We start from the raw sequence: 20,988 nt of genomic DNA, 5'->3' as shown, positions 1-20,988 counted from the left end.
GGGAGAGAGAGATAGAGGGGGAGAGGGGGCACAGGAAAACAGGAAGGATGAAAACGACGCGCGTGGCTCCGTGTACCTGACCCATTTATCCGATGCGACTCCGCACCGGTGGCTACGTAGCTCTATCGATCGGCCTAGATCCGGTGGCCCCAGCCTGGCACGACCTACTATTTGTTAGGGCACCTTAACCACCCTCGTGTAACCACCCCACGCCGAGCCGAGCCGAGCGCGCAATGCCGCGCAATGTCCCGCACCGCCGCCGCACCGCACCGTACCGCACCGCGCAGCACCGCGCCAACGGAGTTTCTCCCGCCGCCCGCGTGTTCAGCCCCCGACTTTCCACGATCCTTCGTGATCTTCTTCCTCTTCGACCCTTCGCGCACTGCACGCTTTATCGACTAAACGAAGGTCGCGGACGACGATGGGCCTTGGCTCCGGCGGGCACGTGGTTGTCCACTTAACCCCTTTCGAAACGACCTTTTTTTTCGAGACAGCATTTTTTCTTACGCGCGGCGGGAAACATTTTGTGGACGCCGGTTTCTGTTCGGTTTCGTTAGAAACCTCAGAAATTTATCATAAAATTAAAATATTGGGTTGACAACTAAGTAATTGCCGATTTGTTCGATGAAATAAAGAATTTTTTTTACTTAGAACGAAGTTTAATCTGTAATGTATTTTCCATTTTGTTCGATGACCTTTTGCCATCTCTCTGACAACTTGAAAATTCCACGCTCGTAGAAAGTCCGATCCTTTTCGGCCAAAAACCGAGTTAAGTGAGATTTTACAGCGTCATCGTCATTCAAAGTTTTACCACGAAGGGAGTTGTCCAATGATCGAAACAAGTGGTAATCCGATGGCACGAGATCAGGTCTATATGGTGGGTGTAACATCGATTCCCAAGCAATATCCATGAATTTTTGCCGAGTGGACAAAGACGTCTGCGGCCTAGCATTGTTCTGCTGGAAAATGACATCTTTACGATCGACCAATTCTGGTCGCTTTTCCTCGACCGCTGCGTTCAATTTGTCCAGTTGCTAACATTCACGGATAATAAAAAATAACATAATAGTAATAATAGTATATATAGTAGTAGTTAGTAGTATAATAGTTATAGTAGTATATATAGTAGTATATAGTAGTATATATATAGTACTACTATATAGTAGTATAGTTATAGTACTACTGTATAGTAGTATAGTTATAGTACTACTGTATAGTAGTATAGTTATAGTACTACTGTATAGTAGTATAGTTATAGTAGTATAATAGTATATATAATATAGTAATATAATATAGTAATAATAGTAATAATACTTAGTTGCCAACCCAATATTTCATTCGATTGAACAAAAATTACCAAGCAAACTTATATGGCATCGATTACTTCTTCAGCATTCGTACCTCTTGCAGATCTTAATAAAATGAAGCGATCATTTTTTAATCGAATTTAAAACGGGGAGATCTCCCCGTTCGGTTGGCTAAGGGTTAACCCCGCGGGCTCAACGCCGAACCAACCACCGCCGGTCGAACGACCGGTTTCACGTTTTCGATTTCATAATTGTTGGAGCGATAAAGCTGCTCGCGTTATAAACAGTTGAATATATACTTCTTTGTTCGGGCACGCACTGTTATAAAACATTGCGAGAATTTTCAATAAATTCTTCCGTGTACTTCCTGTAAGGCAGGGGTGGCTAAAATTTGGATCGCTACGGATGACCTGTTTTATTTATTTTTTTAAATTATAGGCGGCGGTCTATCAACATCGTATGCGTTGAATGATCGTAAAATTTGCGCCGAACACATCGCGCATCTACAAATGTGCCATTCGATCGAATCGTGGCGAATTCAAGGCTACTCTGCGATCTTTGGATCTGTGCGACCCACTTGGATTTTCGTTTCTTTGAAATAATCGAACGCGAAGGCTTAGTAATTAACGAAATATTAACAAACGGACGAGCATTTCAAATACATAGATAATATTTATTTATTTATTTATTCCTTCCTCTTCTCGGACGCGTTCTACGCCGTGGAAGTGTCAGCTGCATTACGGATAATAGAAACAGAAGCGCGACGAACTCATGAAAACTCATATTTTCGAAGCCTCCCTCAAAATGGCATTCATATTCATCCGGCCACTCTCTTATCTCTCATATTCATGAACCCTCTTTTGATCCAAGAACTTTCGAACCAACCCCCTGCCTTATGGATAGAGTTTCCGGGACAACAAAAAGCTGGGCAAACGAATAATAATGCGACCAGACTCGTTGCAAATAATATGCCCGTCGCGGCAAATATTTTAGTAGGCGTATGCCATGAATCTACCGCCTTTGTTTCAAAAAGCAATTAAAACTTCGCCGTGTAAGAAGAAAGAGATCGCTGCAACATTCTACAAAAAAAAACTTGCGCTGAAGAAACTTCCGTCCGAAGACATCGCGCAATCTTTTATACGATAGAATTTACCACAGATTTAAAGATAGAACGTTTCGCCGTTAACAACGACTCTTTAAAACTTCATTTACGATATTTTTTTATCCGTTCTACGGACCAGAAACCGCGCGGTCAAGTTCGCGAACGAACAAGAACGTAACATGTTCTATTCGAGGCTCGCTAAACCAACGTACAAAAAATCTTACATCAACTTTCAGGTATTCGTTGCAAAGAGGAAGCTTCGATCTACAAATCCGCGAAAGTCGCAATTCCGACAAAAATTTTGCAAAGTTTTCGCAGACGTTTGAAAATGGAAGAGTTCGATCTTCTCTTCTCGCGCGACGATCGCATCGATTCGAGGTGCTAAAAATTAGGTAAAAATTAGGCGCTTCGACGTTCGAACGTCGGTGCGAGAACAAGCGACGATGGGCGAAAGAAAATGTCAAATAAACGGCGCGTTCGCGCTCGGTAAATCCCGTTGTGTGCGTCGCGCACACAGAAGGCCTCCGCCGCTGTAATTTACAAGCGTTGTCGTACAAGGGTAGAGTCGAGACGGCACGCGCGTTATACATCGGCTCATTGTTGTAAATACATCGTTCGAGTCGCGGCCGGTTGTTGTCTCTGGGCAAACTGGCGCGAGACGTCGGACTCGCGGGGTGCCGATGGAGACGGCACCCCGTGTCCCGGTGACGGCGCGGTTCGCGGGGCTCCGCGACTTCGGTTTGTCTCCGCTCGTAGCCAAGACAGAAAGAGATTCGCGGGGACAAAAATGACATCTGCCAGTCGAGCGCGCGGCTGTAGGTCAAGATCGCGCGACTCGTTGGCATATTTTGTCGCCCGGGACCTTGGCTTCTCTCTGTGTCTAGGTTGCAACGCCGCCTCTGACAATGGACCCCGAGCACTCGGAGTCGCCCCTCTCTCTCTCTCTCTCTCTCTTTCGCGCTCTCTCGCTCTCTGTTGCTCGCTCTGTCTCTCCCTTTCGCGCTCTCTCTTGCTCTCTCGCTCTCTATTGCTCTCTCTCTCTTTATCGCTCTCTATTGCTCTCTCTCTCTTTATCGCTCTCTATTGCTCTCTCTCTCTTTATCGCTCTCTATTGCTCTCTCTCTCTTTATCGCTCTCTATTGCTCTCTCTCTCTCTTTATCGCTCTCTATTGCTCTCTCTCTCTTTATCGCTCTCTATTGCTCTCTCTCTCTTTATCGCTCTCTATTGCTCTCTCTCTCTCTATCGCTCTCTCTTACTCGCTCTCTCTCTCTCTCTCTCTCGCTCTCTCTCGCTCTCGCCTCTGCGCGAGACAGAACGTAGCTACGTTTGGACCCGGTGTCGCGTCCCTAGAGCTTCTCAACGCGCGTAGAACCGCGACAGCCAACGCCGCCTCTAATCTTTCACGGCGGCAATCTCGGGAGCAAAAGTCTCGGCTCTCTCGACTAAACCGACTCTCGACTCGAGTCGCGACACACGTGGACGCGTTTCTCCGGCCTTGTCCTCGCTGACACACACACACACAACAGTCTTGCGCAAGTCTGTCGCGATTGACAGGCGCCATAGGCACCGGCGAGGAGGTTGCTCTAGGTCAGTGAGAGGACCAACCCTCGTTTAACGGAGCCGATAATTATTCCGCAGGTGTTCCGACATTTCGACCGCTTGGAATCGCAGCGGCGCGTCGAGTGACATTTCAAGAGAATTTCGAGACACCTTGCTCTTTTACGAATGTAATTTTTTATCCCTGCCGAAACGTTCGAAATTCCGATGCCGGACAGCGAGTGCAGAAAAATTGCCTAAAGATCCACGTGGCCCACCGACCATACGGTGGAAATGCGGAAAATGTGGAAATGCCGGTTTCGCCGGTCGCATGGTCGCGAGAGGAAGAACGGCCCCGCCGAAATCGCCGTCGCGAGTAAAACCGGCCCCGCGGCGTATTCTTACGGAGAGCAATAGCAAGAGATTGGAACTTCTCCAAGCGTTCAACATTGTCTTCGCCGTTTCCATCAGAAGTTTCTTGACCCAGTTTCGCGAGCCACCTCGCGGCCTCCATGGGAATGGGAATTCCATGGACGCGGCGCTCGCGCTCGCGCGGGCTCGTGACTTTTTTCCCCATCCTCGCGAAGTATCCTCGTTTTAATCGAGGATCGAGACCGAGCTCCGCGGCTTGTAAATCGTTCGAATGTGCCGCGGGAATGTGTACAGCGAGTGAAAGTCCCCCGGCACTTTCCATAGGAGCGCGCGTCTAGGATATGTCGGGCGGGTGTTCGCGGGAATTCACGATTCTCGATCCTCGATTCCCAAGACCCGCCGCCGTCTCGAGGCGTCTCGAATCGAGATCCCACGCGTCGCCGGGAAAAATCGGCGCGACTCGATCCGGCGACGGAACGACGAACGTCGTTCGTCGTCGTTCCGAGAATCCTAAACAAATCTAATGGACGGCAACTGTGCGCGCCGAGGGGAGAGAAACGGGACGTCGACGATCCGTTTAACGCGTTCGCGAGACGGGCCCGATGCCCGAGACGCGCATTTATTTTCAATTAACGCGAGCTAGATAGAGTCGACGTTCGAACGAACCGGTCGAGACGAGAGAACGTCGGCTCGTCGCAGAAATTGGGGCCGGTGTGCCTTACTGAACGACTGTCGGCGGGGCTCGGGCTTTTAATAATCGCGATCCCGAAGGTCAGAATTATATAAAATTGACAATCGATAGGAGCTATACTCGCCGCAACATACCGCTGAATAATTACGCAAATAGATTCATTATTTATACCGCGGGCTATTTTCGATTTTCTTTGCAGCCCCGCGCGGCTTGCCTCGAGATACGCCTCGATCGAGATCGTTCGAAGAAAGACGATCCTTCTTCCGCGAGGGATCTCGATTTTCTATCGTTTCACGGTTTCGAGGCGTCCTCTCCTCGAACCTCGATTTCCATTTCGCGGGTAAGAAGAATAGACAATGTCTCGGGGATCTTCAATTTGCAGTTCGCGAAGCGACCCCGAGTTCTCCGTTCGCAAAATCTGATCCAACCGCACTTTGACACCGAATCTAACGAGTCGCTCTTGTTGAAGCAAGAAGTAATTTCTTGAGTCTTGGAAAGCCTCCGCATCCTGAAGCGCAGGCTTTCCATATACCTGAGAGTACACAGGTGTAAAAACATACGTTGCCGCCCAGGCCTATCAGGTTCTTCCGTACTCTCATACTGTGCGCTTGTTCACCGTGTCTCCTTCACTTCTTTCTTAGATATAGTTATTTACGTGTGTCTAATTCTACGCCCTTTTATTTCAAATAACCCCCTCGACAGCTCTTTTGCTTGAAAATACCGTCGAGATTATAAAAAAGAAGAAAAAGCCGGACAACTTGAATATATATATTATATATTCATCTATATTAGATGAATTATATTCTATAATTCATATTATATATTTTCTATTTTATTCTATTATATTCTATAATATATATTGAAGTTGTCCGGCTTTTTCTTCTTTCTTCTTCGTTTCTCTTCTTTTTTATAATCTCGATGGTATATATATAATATATAATATATAATATAATATATATAATATAATAATATAATATAATATATATAATATAATAATATAATATAATATATAATATAATATATATAATTTCTCAAGCACCGTGATTCGACGTCTGCCCCAGCCTCAGCAGCAGACAACGGAGACGCCAATGGCAAGTTGGGGTCTGTTGAACCCCGCGAGTCTCGTCGCCACCCCGGTTCCTCTCCCATTGGAAAACTGATCAAGATCGACGTCGATTGGACTCGATTAACACGTCGAAGGCACGGAATGGGGGCACGGGCCACCCACCGGTGGCCGGTGACGGGGGTTGGCGTGAAACTCGTGGGTGCCTGGATCGAAACAGGACATCGGCGGCCGCGTCCTGGAATGGCGCTGGGAGGGTTGCTAGGTAGCGGGAGAGGGGTCGCCGGGGTGCGAACGGGGTGAAACCGGGTGGACACCTCGAATATACAGACCGTGGTAGTGCACCTGACCCATATTGCGCCGCGGTATTGATCGACCTAATTCCCGTAAAGCCGGCCGCCCTCCCCCGCATCCTCCCCCCATTCTCCCGCTCTCTCTCTCTCTCTCTCTCTCACTCGCTCGCTCTCTCTGTCTCGCTCTTTCTCCTCATCCTCCCACTCTCCGCTTCCTGCCACCCTTTCGCAACACCCCCGCCCCCAGAGATCGCCGGCCGAAATTACGTAAGTTAACCTACTGACTCACTGCACCCGTTGCCGCAGCAGAAACTTTCGGTTGTTACATCCGCAGACCGAACCCCGGACTCTGGCTCGCATCCGCGTAAACTCGCCGGCTCGACGCCCGGCGTCGTCTCTGTGCTAACGAGATCGGTCGTGTTGCATCGCGGATTCGTGAAAACGGTGCCTCGTCATCCGGGCCGGGCCGTTAACCGTTTGCGTACCAGATGGTTCTGAAAAAACAGGATCGAAAAGCGCCGAAGAGCGCGATAGCGCTTCTTCGATTATGCGTCGAAAAGCGCCGAAGAGCGCAATAGCGTTTCTTCGATTATGTGTCGAGAAAAGCCGAAGAGCGCAATAGCGCTCCTTCGTTTGTGTCGAAAAAGCCGTAAAACATAAAATAAAACGTTACGAATGAAAACATATATACTATTAATTTAGAATAGGTAACAACAAAATGCAAATTGGATTATTGACAGCGACGCGACGCGCGACGTATACATGCGTCCGAAAGACCGAGCACGTTTCGACAAATTTCGGGTGGGCCGTAAGTCGTCTGTTTCGGCCAAATGCCCTGGCTTTTCTCGACGCAAAATCTGAAGAGCGCAAAAGTGGCACGTGGTACGCAAACGGTTAAACACAGGGCTTTACTACGGGCTCGCTTTTTAGCGAGCTCGCGAGATCCATTCGACTCGGAACGGAGTTTTGCCAAAGGATCCTCCGTTTCGTTGCGAATCTGACGGATCCCTTCGAGTTTCCCGTTCGCGGAAAAAGGTTCCGGAAGTTTTTATCGCGCGTAGGCAGGGCGAAGAGGCGACGAGCGTCTTCGGACAAATTATCGGCTCGGGTCGTAATTAACTTCCGATGCAGTCGGATGGAAGCCGCGAGTCTCGCCGGGACAAACGAATTTTTGCTTCGACTAAATAGACAATGGTTCGATATAAATAATATGTAATAATACTATATAATATATAATATGAAATAATAATATGAAATGTATAAAAAGCGAACGAAGAGGCGGAAGTTATTTACGACTCGACCTAATGAACTCGTCGCAGGCTGTTCCATCGAAGGGAAGGAGTCTTTTGGCGGAGATTTTTCGAGGATTGCGTTGTCTTTCCGGCTAAAGCGACCGCGTTAATTGCACGAAGAAATTCACGGTCCGAATAATAGGAGATGGGCCTGGATATCAAAGCCCTAACGTAAATGAAAGTGCTATTGCATCGTCGGTTATGGATCGCCGCGAGCAACGAACCAATGGCGACCCTGGACTACACGGGGCGGGTCAGGTAACTAGGCCAAGTCGAATCTTCCATTCGATTGCAGAGGGAGAGAGGAGGGAAGAACTGGGGCGATACGAAATCACATTTCTTCCCGTCGATTCCACTCTCTCGATAACTGTAATTCGCGTCGAGCGACGTTTCGTACACTAATTTCTCCCGGAAACGCCGAATTTCGGATTGCTGCGAATTTCCCTGTGGCTGGTCCTACGCCTATGCAGTTTATCGCTACGTCGACAGTTAAGAGTCGACGAAGTTCCCGAAAGACGACGCAAAATGATCTGTTCGGGTGTGAATAAAGTAAGAAAAATGCGGCAAATCGCAGCAATTTTGCCTTCGGATCGTGGCAAAAAATTAGAAATAAAAAGGTTAAGTCATCGTTTTTATTCCAGCATTACTATGCATTACTATGCCTTTTTTTGCCGACTGCCCCGAGTAATTCTGCGACGTTCGATTGCGCCGTTTCGACGCAGAAGCATCGGGTACGCGCTAACGGCGACCGAAAGCTGAAAATCCTGACGACCCTCGACGAGGACCCTTCGACAGGTGCGACGATAAATCCTGAAATAAATCTGTCAACCCACAGCTAGAGCATTTCCGTCACATTTTCCCGCGCCTTTATGCAATCTTCAATTGTACTCCTCGAACGTAAAAGCATCGGCTTGGTCCCGAGAGCGACAGAATGCTGAAGACCCTCGACGGGATCGCCAGCGAATTCGGGAACAAAAGTAGCAGGCTCTTAACCAATTAACTGTCACGCAAATTTATCGCGGCTTACCCTGGGTGCCACGGTTTTATTTCAAAGAAAACATGATGTTCTACAAAATATAATAATATTAACCCTTTACACTCTCGAGTGGCGACTCTGAGGCACCACTAATATTTGTTATATCACCTTTTATAGGACATTTGAAAAATTGTTGAGAGTGTAACTATTGCGCGAGTCCCAAGAGTCAATTTTCATATATGCATGAAATGCATTTTCTCATGTAAAATAGAAACACTGTAAGTTAGAAAAATGATTTTATATTTTCAGTTGAATTAGCTTCGAGTGCAAAGGGTTAAGTTACCGATATAATATTGCAATGGCATTTACAGTATTTTTTTTATTGATAATCAATATGTTCTCTACGCTATATACATTTTTCATTGATTCTTTCGAATAGTTCCTAACTCAAATAGCCATTTGTAGCCAATCTGAACTTGCAGCACCCGCTACGAGACATCTCGTAGCTGGCAGTTTTGCTACGAGATACCTCGTAGTTGCCAGTCAATGGGTTAATTAGACGATTTTCGAATCGCAGCTTTCGATTCACGCTTCGCGACAGCAAAACGGCGAGGTAAGAAATGGCATCGGCGACCGAAACGATAAATATGCTCGACAGGTTCGTCGATAAATCCTGCGATAAAACTGCGAGTGATTCATCCGACTCTCTTGCCGTCCAGCAATTAGCTGTCCTCTGACCGCCTCGAATCGACGCGTCGCTCGCCGCGGATCGGCCGAGCAGAAACGTCGACCGAAGAAGGAAAGGGGGATCGACGATCGAGGGAGATCGCCCGTCGAAGCCCGCGACGAGGAAACATCTGCGCCAACAAGAAAACGTCACGCGCCGGCCTGTGCATCGGGCAACCAGTTTGGGCCCTGCTGGGAGGGGCCCGGGAGCAATTCGTGCGATGGATTTCACGCGGAATCCTTGGCCGCGCGCAAGGTCTCGTTAAACGGTAGCCTACGCTTTCGTCATCGCTAGCATCGGGGCGCGAAAGCGAGAGAGAAAGAGAGAGAGAGAGAGAGAGAGAGAGAGAGAGAGAGAGGAGAGGTGGCCCCGGCCACTCGATTTCTCTCCGGTGACCTTTCCTTTCACGTGGGGCAGGTCGTGCCGGGGTCCGGGCCAGGTGCAGCCACGACCGAAAACACCGACGCAAACCGGAGGCCAGGCCGTCTACCTGCGTAGGCTACGTGCCCGGACGAGACCGGACGTTGCAGCAGTCCTCTCTTTCTCTCTTTCTCGCTTTTCTTGCTCTCCCTCTCTTTCTCTCTCTCCGCCGATTGCCCCTCGAGCCCCATCGGCCGCCGATGCCCCGTCCTTTGTCAGAGGACCCCTCGATGAGGGACTCGGTCGTGCACGACTTCAGGGGCAATGAAAAAACCTAACTGGAGGGAGAGGAGGACAGAGAGAGAGGGGGGGAGGCAGACAGAGAGAGAAAAAGACGAAAAGTCGAGGAGGTCGTTGGCATCGATCGTCGGTCATGAAACAGCCGTTCCACCCTTCGCGTGGGAGAGTCGGGGCCCAAACCTGGGGAGGGATAGATCGATCGGGGACGGAGACAAAGACTAGTGCAACGCTGGAAACCGCTTTCGGGATTGCGGCGGCACTTCGCAGTAAACACCTGCGGGATCGCGTCAGGTTCTACCATAAACCGTGCCTCCGTTTCTTAGGGGACTGAGGCCCTCGGGGGACTAGACTTTTGACGTAGGGCGACAGGAGTTAGCCTGACACCTGTAGATTTGCCCAAAATAGGTGATTCAATGGGAGAGAGAAAGTTCGTTGTACCGTTACTTGACCGAACTCGCTGGACAGGGGAGCTTCATTTGCAAGGGCGGATATGCTCGAAGACGTTGTGTAATTATTCTTCGGACCGTTTAACCCTTTGCCGGACCTCGACGAGTCCGACGCGTCGTGAACATTTCTGGCAATAACTCATCGAGCATTATCCTGTCCCTCGATACGATCAGTGCCGCGTGAGTCACGCATGGGTGACACTAATTTTCAACTAGGATTTTGAAATTCATTTTTATTATGATACATTGAACAAACTGAATGTTACTAGAATTTGTAGAACGCAGAATAACCGAGACGATATTTTCTATGGTAAATCTTCACTTTCTAGTTTCGGTGTCGTTAATTAATTAACTTTGGTATTGTGCGAATTTTTCTGTTATGAAAAATATATTTTTTATGTTATGTTAATTGATGTTGTTATTAGTTCATGCTAACTTACATCAGTTTACGTTATATTAACGTGTTAAAATTCGAATAAAATTCTAATCTCTTGACACCGATATTTAAGCGTTCGAGTAAATTTAGGCACGCGATAAGCATCGATTTTCTTTCCCTTCTAAGAAATTATTGCAATCGAGAAATTTCTAATCGCAGTAACTGCGAAGAAAATGGAACGTCAAAGAGTTAAAAACTGTTTTATTAATCTACCGATCGTCGCAAGAATCAACGACTGCTCCACAAATTCGATGAAAATCCGAACGCGTCGTCCTCGAAGGCCCATTTTATAGCACTCTACAGGGTGTCCCAAAAATGTCTCGCAATCCGAAAGTAGGGGATTCCTGAGGTCATTCGAAGCAACTTTTTCCTTAGCGAAAACGCAATCCGCGGCTTCGTTTACGAGTTATCAACGAAAAACAGTGACCAATCAGAGGCGAGATCATTTGGCGCGAGACGGCCGAGCCAATGAGCGGAACCGGGCTCCGCGCACTCGTTGGCTGGGCCGCCGCGCGCCAGCCGAGCTGGCCTCTTATTGGTCAGTGTTTTTCGCTAATAACTCGTAAACGAAGCCTCGGAGAAAATTTTCGCAAAGGAAAAAGTTGCTTCGAATGACCCCAGGAACCTCCCATTTACAGATTACGAGACATTTTCGGGACATCCTGTATAACAATCCGGTGCCATCGAGCGATCATTGTGGTCACTACAGTCGAGCCCACTCGGAAGCAAGAAAAGATACGGATCCGTGGTCGCAGGTGGGAAAAGGTGAGCGCGAGGAAAAGCCTAGCAAGAGGACAAGTCGCGGTCTGCGAAGAGGACGAATCCCGACGTCCGAGACGTTGAGTCAGCCATTTTTTGGCTAGACGGAAGACAGAGGTTCCAGGGACAGGGCCGATCGCGACCGTTGGATCGGATTCCGGGTGGACCGTTTAACGGGGGCGAGAGAAAAGGATTTCGAGGGGGGGGGGGGCGCAGTGGAAGGGCGAGGGACAGGTGTCCGGCGAGGGTGCATTCACGGTCTAACGATCGGACCGGCAACCAGACGCCTTTTAGCGCTCCCCCGGTGCAACGTGTAGGCGCAGCCTTTTTCTGCGTACCTCGTCGATCTTTTCGGATCCCTGGAACGTGCGAGTGCACGGGGCCCCTCTGTACACCCCGCGCCAAAAGTATTCGATCGGCACGATCCGACGTTTACGCGATTTTCGTGCGCTCCGCGCAATTTAACCGCGCTTTATGCAATTTTCGTGGGCTTCGCGTAATTTTCCATCGGCTTTATGTAATTTTCGTGAGCTCGACGGATTTTCGGGCCGTTTCGACGATCGCGAGCGAATGGAACTCGAAACAGTGAACGGATTAAGGGGACGCGAGAATATCGATTTGCTATTTTTACGTTCATTGAAGTTGTCGGGGGAAGGAAGATGTTCGAACGTGACCTCTGATCGCGTCGAAATTGACGCGGCAAGAAATTCATTTCGCAGATCGATCGGCGATCTAGCTGCAGCTGTTTGTTACAATTATTTCTACCGTTATTTATGTGCATAACTTTTTCTCTATTCTTCTCAAATTATTTTATAATCGCTGTAGGAAGAATTGAACAGACGAATAGAGCAACGAATCTTCAGCAGCCACCAACATTTTTGCAGATTGTAAATAAATAACATTTATCGTCGTTGTGCCTCCAGCAATTTAATTATGTATTCAATTGTCTCCGAGTTCGCGGGATAAAATTTGCGGGTGAAACGGTTTTCGAGGCCGCTTTAGGGCGAACGTCCTTGCGTAAATTAACCATTAATAGGAAAATAAATAATTCGTTCGCGTACGTGTTGCACGGACGGTAGAGAGACGTGCGGTGCACGTGCATTCGAGCAGGAACGCAGCCGCACGCACGCGTCGCCGGTGAATCTGTGCAAGGGTCCGCCGGGAAGAATATTTGTCGGACGCGCGACTGGCTCCAGAAGCGCAGGAGGCGCAGGATAAGCGTAGGTATTACTGCGGTTTCTCGACGAAGGCGAACTTTGATAAACAAAGTAAAACCTTTCGTGCCAATAAATTGACAACTCGAACTATACTTATTATTCTTTAATTTGAATATTTTCTTTTCTCAAAATATTGAATCAGAAATCATTCATTTTTAGAGCAGAGAAAATTAAACCTTTCAAGCCAATAAATTGAGAACTCGAACTATACTTATTATTCTTTAACTTGAATATTTACTTGAATATTATATTATAATATATATTATATTATATTATATATATTATATAATAATATAATATAATATAATTAATATATAATTAATAATATTATATTATATTATATATTTGAATATTGAATAAAAAATCATTCATTTTTAGAGCAGAGAACATAAAAACTTTCGCGCCAATAAATTGCCAACTCGAACTATACTTATTATTCTCTTTAACTTGAATATTTACTTTTCCCAAAATATTGAATCAAAAATCATTCATCTTTATAACAGAGAAAATAAAACCTTCCGCGCCAATAAATTGACACCTCGAATTATACCTATTATCCTTTAACTTGAATATTTTCTTTTCTCAAAATATTGCATCAAGAATAATTAATCTTTAGAAGATTACACGCTGTAAAATATTAGATTTCATTGCTTTTATAAAATACCGCAGTATTCGGGGCGTCCGCAGTAATATCAACACTTGCCCTGTATCATTTTCACAAGAACGTTTTTAGGGGGGTCCTTTCACTCCGAGGAGATTTCGAAGCGGATTTTCGAAGCGGAGAGAGATAAAGATCGCGGGTCTGGTTTCTCGCCGCTTCTTCCTGGGAATTCCGTGGAGTTCCCCGAACCGTTAAACGCCACGGTAATTTGCACAGAGTCGCGTGGCCGCTCGGTTTTCGGGAAGCGCTGTGTTATTGCGCGCGCGCGCGCGCGTTTATACGCGCACGTCGTTCGAGGAAGGTTCGATCGTTTTGTTATTCTGTTTCCTTTTTTTTTCGAAAAATGATCGTGGCGATAGATTACCTGGAGGAGATCTGGAACTACGCGCTCACGCGACCCGTCGTAATTAGTTCCGGGTTTTTATTCGCTTGTGGGAAGGATAACTGCAGGCAGGATGTGGGAGGACGTTCGGGACGGGTTCTTCCGCGCCGTGACATTCCGATGGCGGCGTTTGCCTCGGTTAGTTCCTCTATGGAGTTTCGGGGCCGATGGGGAACGTGACTCCTCGCTCGTAATTTGAATATCGTTGAAATTAGAAAATGCTCTCGAACTTTCCGACAGAAATGTACTTTTCCGGCGAACGCGATTTCAACCCTCGTTTGTTCCTCGGAAACAGAAAATCGCATTTTAAACCAACAACGATTTCGGACGATGATTTCACCGACCGATCTTATTCAATTTATACATGGTGTCTCAGATTTTAATGTTCAAACTTTGTCGGTATATTCTATGGCACGAAGTGAGAAAACAATGTTATGTCAACATATAGGTCATATAGTTAGAAGTCTAATAATATTATTTAATAATATTATTTACTATCTAATAATATTAATCTATTTAATGCAGTAGTATTTTTTTTCTATCTAACAATATTATTTACTAATATACTATTTACTAACATAGAAGTTATAACAAAAATTCAGTATAGGAATAGTAATCAGCTAAAAAAAAGAATAAAAAATAAAACAAAATCTTTGATCGATGTCAATCATGTATTGTCAAGAACGGTTATTGATACGTTTCGAAATGTATTAATAAGCACAGCTTACATGAACACACGGCATGTGCTGATCTATTCAAGCCAATGCTTCGCTATTCTAATGCAATTACTATTGCTATTCTGAATTTTTGTTATAACTTCTTAATAAAGCTCTGTATGACCTATGTTTACGTAACATTTTTTTCTTACTTTGTGCCATAGAATACACTGACACAGTTTGAACAGTAAAACCTGGGACACCCTGTATAAACAAATTATTTTGTTTATACAGCAGAGGAGAAGTGAATTTCCCGAGGAACGTACCAGGTTTGACACGAGTCGCAAACAGTAGAACAGAATTGAAATTTCATTTTTCTACAGCGAGTGCGATTCGATGGCAAAAAAAACCTCGAGTGTAAAACCGAGGGAAAACCGCGAGGTCTAATTAAGAGCTTGAACACTTACCCAATCACGTGTGGAACGTCGATGGAGTGGGAGGAGGCTCGTTTGCGATCGCCAGCCATGTCGGCGAGCCTAGCGAAATCTGTATCCTGATCGGCCAGCCGGGCACTCTTACGTGACTCGAGCAACCTGACCTCGTCTATACGTTTGGTCAAGCTTATCGTCTGCAAACAGGATCAAAGTATCCGCGTGAGATAAATCGTCCGTTCAAAAATGTCATTTTCGTTCATTAAAATACGCTAATCGTCGTTTCGGCGTGAACGAATACTTACCTCTTCGTTAAAAAAAAAGGAAAAAAAGAAACAGCGTACGTAACAATATAAAAAATCGATAGTTATTTTATATATAGTTATATATGTTATATAATATATAGTTATTTATAGTTATTTTATACATAGAAAATGTCTCGCAATCCGGAAATGGCGGGTTGGTCGGATCATTTGAAGCAGCTTCTTCCTTTATAAAAATGTTTTCCGAGGCACTGTTAACGAGTTATTAACGAAAAACAGTGACCAATAAGAATCGAGTACGGCTGACGCGAGGCGGCCCAGCCAACCAGCGCGCGAAGTCCAGTTCCGCTCATTGGCTCGATCGCCTCGCGCCAGCTGAGCTCGCCTCTCATTGGTCACTGTTTCTCGTTAATAACTCGTTAACCGTGCCTCGGCGAAAATTTTTGTAAAGGAAAAAGTTGCTTCGAATGACTTGAAGAATCCGCCACTTTCGGATTGCGAGACATTTTTGGGACACCCTGTATATATAAATATATTTAATAATACTACGTACTACATTTAACACTAACATCTAACACTTCTAATTCAATACTGAAATATATATAAATAATGAAGTTTAAAGAAAAAAAGCGTTTAAAGTTTTGTAAAGTTTATTACCCGATAACAATTTGGCTTTCAAAAATAACGTAATAATTTGGCTTTCAATAATAATCATCTCCACTAAATTTTGTACCAATGTGCACATCGATTAATACATTTAAAGATATATCTCTCTCAATATCCAAATCATGTATTCTTTTCTTAAAATATCTCAGTATCGAATTGGAACAGCGACGCGCATTTCGGACACGAATTACGAGAAGCAGCTAATTAAATCGACATTTTTGGAGAAACGCGTGCCGCAAAGCGAGTATGCCCAAAAAATGTCTAAATTAGAATGCGAACGGTTTCGATCCTTTGCCGCGCAACGTTCGCAGAAACGTCGCTCTTTCGTGGATCAATTAACATTTAACGCGTTCTCGATCCTATGATCGAATCGCCGGGTCCGTGGACGAAGAGATCGAGCGACGCTCGCTCCCCGATATTTGCCGTAAAAAATCGCGAAATCGCGAAGTCGCCCTCCTCGAAACAGCGATTGTGTAAATGTCTGGCATTTTCGATGCTATTGAAAATGGGTAATTTGTACGTTTTACGGCCTTGTCCGTTTTTTCAGGTAAGACGGCCCTTGCGGCCCATCTGCAGGGCGCGTGAGCGCCAAACGCGCGTCGATTCGAGTCGAGCAAATTTTGACTCGAAAGTCCGTTACACGCGGCGTGAGAGCGGATCGGTTATTTATGACCACTAAGGATTTTCCGACCCACAGTTTGCGTGTCTTCCGCGGTTTTTTAGTCAGTCGTCTGTGAGCGGCTTACGAGTACACTCGTTGTCTCTAAGCTCTTACGAGCAAGCCTGTATATTAGATCTTGTGTTTCCGTGTGTTCAATAAATATGCTTTTACCTAAAACTCTGGCTTGAATTATTCGCAAGCAAATAATCAACAGTTTGTAACAGCGTTTGTAACGCGAGCCGGCGGAATGCACAATGGAGACGGTTTAATTGCGGAACGCAAAGCGAGCATTCGACTTCCGCGGAGCGCCGCGAGCCCGGATCAATTTTTCCCGGCCCGTGACCCGATTCGTCCCGCTGCCCGCGGGTGAAAGCGCGAAATTTTGAACGCCTCGAGGTCCGCACACTTTCCCTTGAATCGCGAGAATTTAATTGCGGTGTCAGCGGCTACTTCCTCGTAATTACTCAGCCGGCTCGCTCGCGGGATTTCTCGGCGCGGCGCGGCGCGGCGCGGCGCGTTGTTCTTCGATTAGTCTCGATGGATCCGCCGTCGAACAATCGCCGGTGCTTTTCCGCGATCAAGATCCGAAGATCTCCGGCTTCGATCGTTTACACGGGTCTCTCTTTTTCTCTCTCCGTTCCTCTCTCTCTAGCTCCGTGTTTCGCGCGTTCGACGAGCGAGCAATTAATCATCGCGGCGGTTGCGCGAAACGCTGGTCTCCGAACGAAAGTTCTCAGCAAACGTTTACGGTCGCGTTAAAAGCGAAGTTGATTGACTGTATGCAGCGGGACCGCGGAGAGAAAGAAATACATAGCAGGGTTTAATGGTATTCCGACGAAAATGAATGGAAGCTTGTCTAAACAATCGTTGAATGAACGGGATCCGACGTGAACAAATATTTGCGCCGTGTTCGATCGCCACCTCTTCGATGATCTATCGAGGCCCGCCTTGTCGGGACAAGTGTTTGCGCGGCGCCGGCCCTGGCTTTCATTTGTTAATGTCTTTCTTAGCGTTTGCGACCGAGACCGCGGCATCGGTCGAGCACTTTTTTTTCTTCTAACGGAGTCGCAATTACGAATCGTCCACTAAACAGTATGTTAACACTTCCACGACCGCGCTAGGAATCTCAAAAGTTTACATAAAAATTGAAATATTTCATTCGATTAAACAAAAGTTACGAAACAAACTTATATGGCATCGATTACTTCATCGGTACTTTTTGCAGATCTTAATCAAATTAAGCGATCATTTTTAATTTTTCAGTAATCATCCACATTCGGTCATCGATCGACTGAATTTAAGATCTCAATTAATGATCTCAATTTTTTCTTTTTAATGTAAAAAGACATAATTTAGAACATTGTCTTGGCAAAGAAATTAAAACAATACAAAAATAATCAAAGCTTTTATTTTAATTTTGGATTTTGTAAATGATAAACGATAAATATCGATAAAACGATTTCTTTCTTCGCGTTCATATTGTTATTTTCAATTCTCGATTATATTCGAACGTGAAAAATTATAGCAGCATAAAATACAAAGCCGCTCGAATTAACTCGAGCGTACAAGTTAACCCTTTGCACTCGAGTGGTGCCTCAGAGTCGCCACTAAAATTGTTACATCGCGTTCCAAGATAATTTTTACGTTATCAAAGTTCAGATATAAAAAAATTGTTGAAAGTCTAACCGTCGTACGAGTCATAAGACTAAATTTCATACGTATAAAATGCACCTTGTCACGTAAAACGGAGATACCATAAGTCAACAAAATCAATTTAGATTTCCAGTTAAAATGGCTTCGAGAGCAAAGGGTTGAGGGGTTAATCGAGCAAAGAGTTTATAAAAAAAAATACGAGCGAAGAAAGAAAGACATTTGTCGCGCTATCGAAGTCGATCGAACGAAGTTCGAAAGAGGACGATAACTTCGGGAATGGGTTGGCGAACGTTTCGCAGCCGGTCTGAGCGAGGAAGAATGAGGAAGCAGCAGCGCAACAGCAGCAGCAGCAGCAGCAGCAGCCTCGCGCGAGTAAACGCGAAAGGCCAATCGCTCGCTCCCGATTGGCGGCAACAAAACAAACGCTGCCGGATATCATTTAAATAATTACCGAGCCGCGATTCGAAACGGGGCGAAAAAAAGCTGGGCAGGCTGCGAACGCTCGTTCGAACCGAGCAATAATGAGGAAACCGCGGGGAAACACGGCGAGCCGAGTTACAGACGCGAATTCCAGCCCAGGGCGTTCCTCGCCACGGGGCAACGCCAGAAGAAAAATGTCCGGTCTCTCCATACTCTATACATACATACATACATGCATGCATTCATACATGCATTCATACATGCATTCATACATGCACGCACGCATGCACGCATTCGCAACGCGTATAGACACGCGCGCGCGGCATGTGTGTCTCGGCGAATCCTACGCTTCAGCGGCGGTGCTCGTCGCGAATTGGAGCGTGCAGATTGTGAATTCTAATCGGCATGTTAAACGCTTGGGAAACTAGTTAATTGATTACCATTTCGCGTCTCGTAATAATAAGAGCCGCCGTCGCCGCCGATCTGGGAAACGAGATCGCCGGAAAAGTTCGCCGCAGCTTTTTTCCGCGCGCCGCGTCGTTCGAGAAAATCCGCGCCGAGAATCGGTGCTCGGTACTGTTATTCGCTCGATAAAAATGGATGCTCGCGAGTAGGCTGGAGGATCTTCTTCTGGTCGTGTACAGGAAGAGGGGCTCTCCCGCTTTCGCGGATCGAGCGTCTCGCCCGGGAAATCGATTCCTATTTCCTTTCCGCGAAGATTTTCTGCCGGCGATTGTACGCGAACAGGAGATGAAACACGGTCCGGTTCGACGTTCGTCTGCGGCGTCGTTTAACGAGCTTCTTAAAGAGCGTCGGTTTTAAGTGTGCGCGCGAGCGAGAATGAATTTGACGAGCGAGAGTCCTTCGTTTAGTGTGTCGTTAGATAGTTTACGGTGTGTATAACTCGATTGTGTGTATCATGATGCGTATCCGGGTGAAAGAGAGCAGTCGTAAGAGAGCGGTCGCGAGAGAGCAGTCGTAAGAGCGCAATTGTGAGAGAGCCGTCGTAAAAGAGCAGTCGCGAGAATGAATGAGAGTGATGGAGCAAGAAAAAGCATTTATTATATATATTATATAATAATATTATTATATTATATTATTATATTATTATATTATTATATTATACTATAATATTATTATATTATTTTATTATATTATACTATATATTATATTATTATAGAGCAGTCGTCAGAGTGAACGAGAGAGATAGAGTAAGAAAAAGCATTTATTATTATATTATAATATTATATTATATTATACTATATGCTATATTATTATACTATAATATTATTATATTATATATATTATACTATATATTATATTATTATAGAGCAGTCGTGAGAGTGAACGAGAGAGATAGAGCAAGAAAAAGCATTTATTATTATATTATCATATTATTATATTATTATATTATATATACTATATGTTATATTATTATAGTATATTATTATATTATATGTATTATTATAATTAAAAGCAACGCGTCGAATTCCCAAATGTAACACACTTAATCATAATTCGTTCCATCGACGCTTCCGACACTTCCAACGGCGTAAACTTCGTTTAGCCGTGTTCGTCGCACAAATCGCAGATTAATCGACCGATTTTATATCATAGATAAGCCTCCGGTCCGTTCGAACGTGCTTCGTTCACCGCATTCGCTATTGCAAAGCGTACGACGAATGCACCCCGGGACTTTTTAGCAAGATCCAGATTATCCAGATTCCAAGAACCTGGACATGAATAGAAATTCTTCTCTTCTATCATCGGTTTTAATTAGACTAAAGACGTTTCTGCCGCTTCGTATTTCAGACGAGCATATAGTATCCGCGATCCGGTACTCCGAGTGCAGTAAATTAGACGCGCAGATTTTTACGCGGACTTTCCGCGAACGATCGCAGGATGCGAGAGACTCGAATAGAGCCTCGTCTCTTCTATCGTTAATTTTAATGGCTCCGGCAAAACGATGCGATACTCTTCGAGTTCCCCCCTGGTGTTTTCAGCCGCCTTATATTTCAGGCGCGAGTAACCACACTCTTGGCCCCCGTTAATAAGTCGAATAAATAAACCGGAGATTTTCATAAGATCGGCGAGGCGCAGCGATTCTCCGAACCGAAAGAAACAGGACGCCGATAAAAATTGATCTCTTCGGCCGTTAATTTGAATAGGTTACGAACAGAGATTCAGCGGAACATCGAGTCCATGGTCTATTTAACCGCGTGCGCTCTTGAATGGTGGCTCCGAGGCATCGCTGAAATCGCTTCTATCGTGTTAGAAAATAATGTTTTAACGCTAAATCTACCAAGCAGCGATACTA

At 45.6% G+C, this 20,988-nt stretch overlaps 1 protein-coding gene and 1 long non-coding RNA gene across 3 annotated transcripts in view; one reads left to right on the top strand and one right to left on the bottom strand.

Annotated features, from left to right (window-relative positions):
• The window catches only part of Glut4EF (Glucose transporter 4 enhancer factor), a 140,431-nt gene that overhangs the window by 62,143 nt on the left and 57,300 nt on the right, over positions 1 to 20,988 (bottom strand). For both annotated transcript variants that reach the window (XM_033466167.2, XM_033466168.2), the window contains exon 2: positions 15,045 to 15,205. In XM_033466167.2, the coding sequence (XP_033322058.1) occupies positions 15,045 to 15,205 (161 nt within the window). The remainder of the gene's footprint in view (positions 1 to 15,044; positions 15,206 to 20,988) is intronic.
• On the top strand, positions 7,657 to 10,967 carry LOC143260594 (uncharacterized). The gene is made up of 3 exons (XR_013034875.1): positions 7,657 to 8,206; positions 8,299 to 8,452; positions 9,211 to 10,967. It is a non-coding gene; the product is annotated as an uncharacterized LOC143260594 (long non-coding RNA).

The sequence above is a fragment of the Megalopta genalis genome, chromosome 1 (assembly GCF_051020955.1).
Source record: "Megalopta genalis isolate 19385.01 chromosome 1, iyMegGena1_principal, whole genome shotgun sequence".
Lineage (NCBI taxonomy): Eukaryota > Metazoa > Arthropoda > Insecta > Hymenoptera > Halictidae > Megalopta > Megalopta genalis.
The sequence above is the reverse complement of the archived record's forward strand: the minus strand, read 5'-3'. Positions and strand labels throughout refer to the sequence as shown.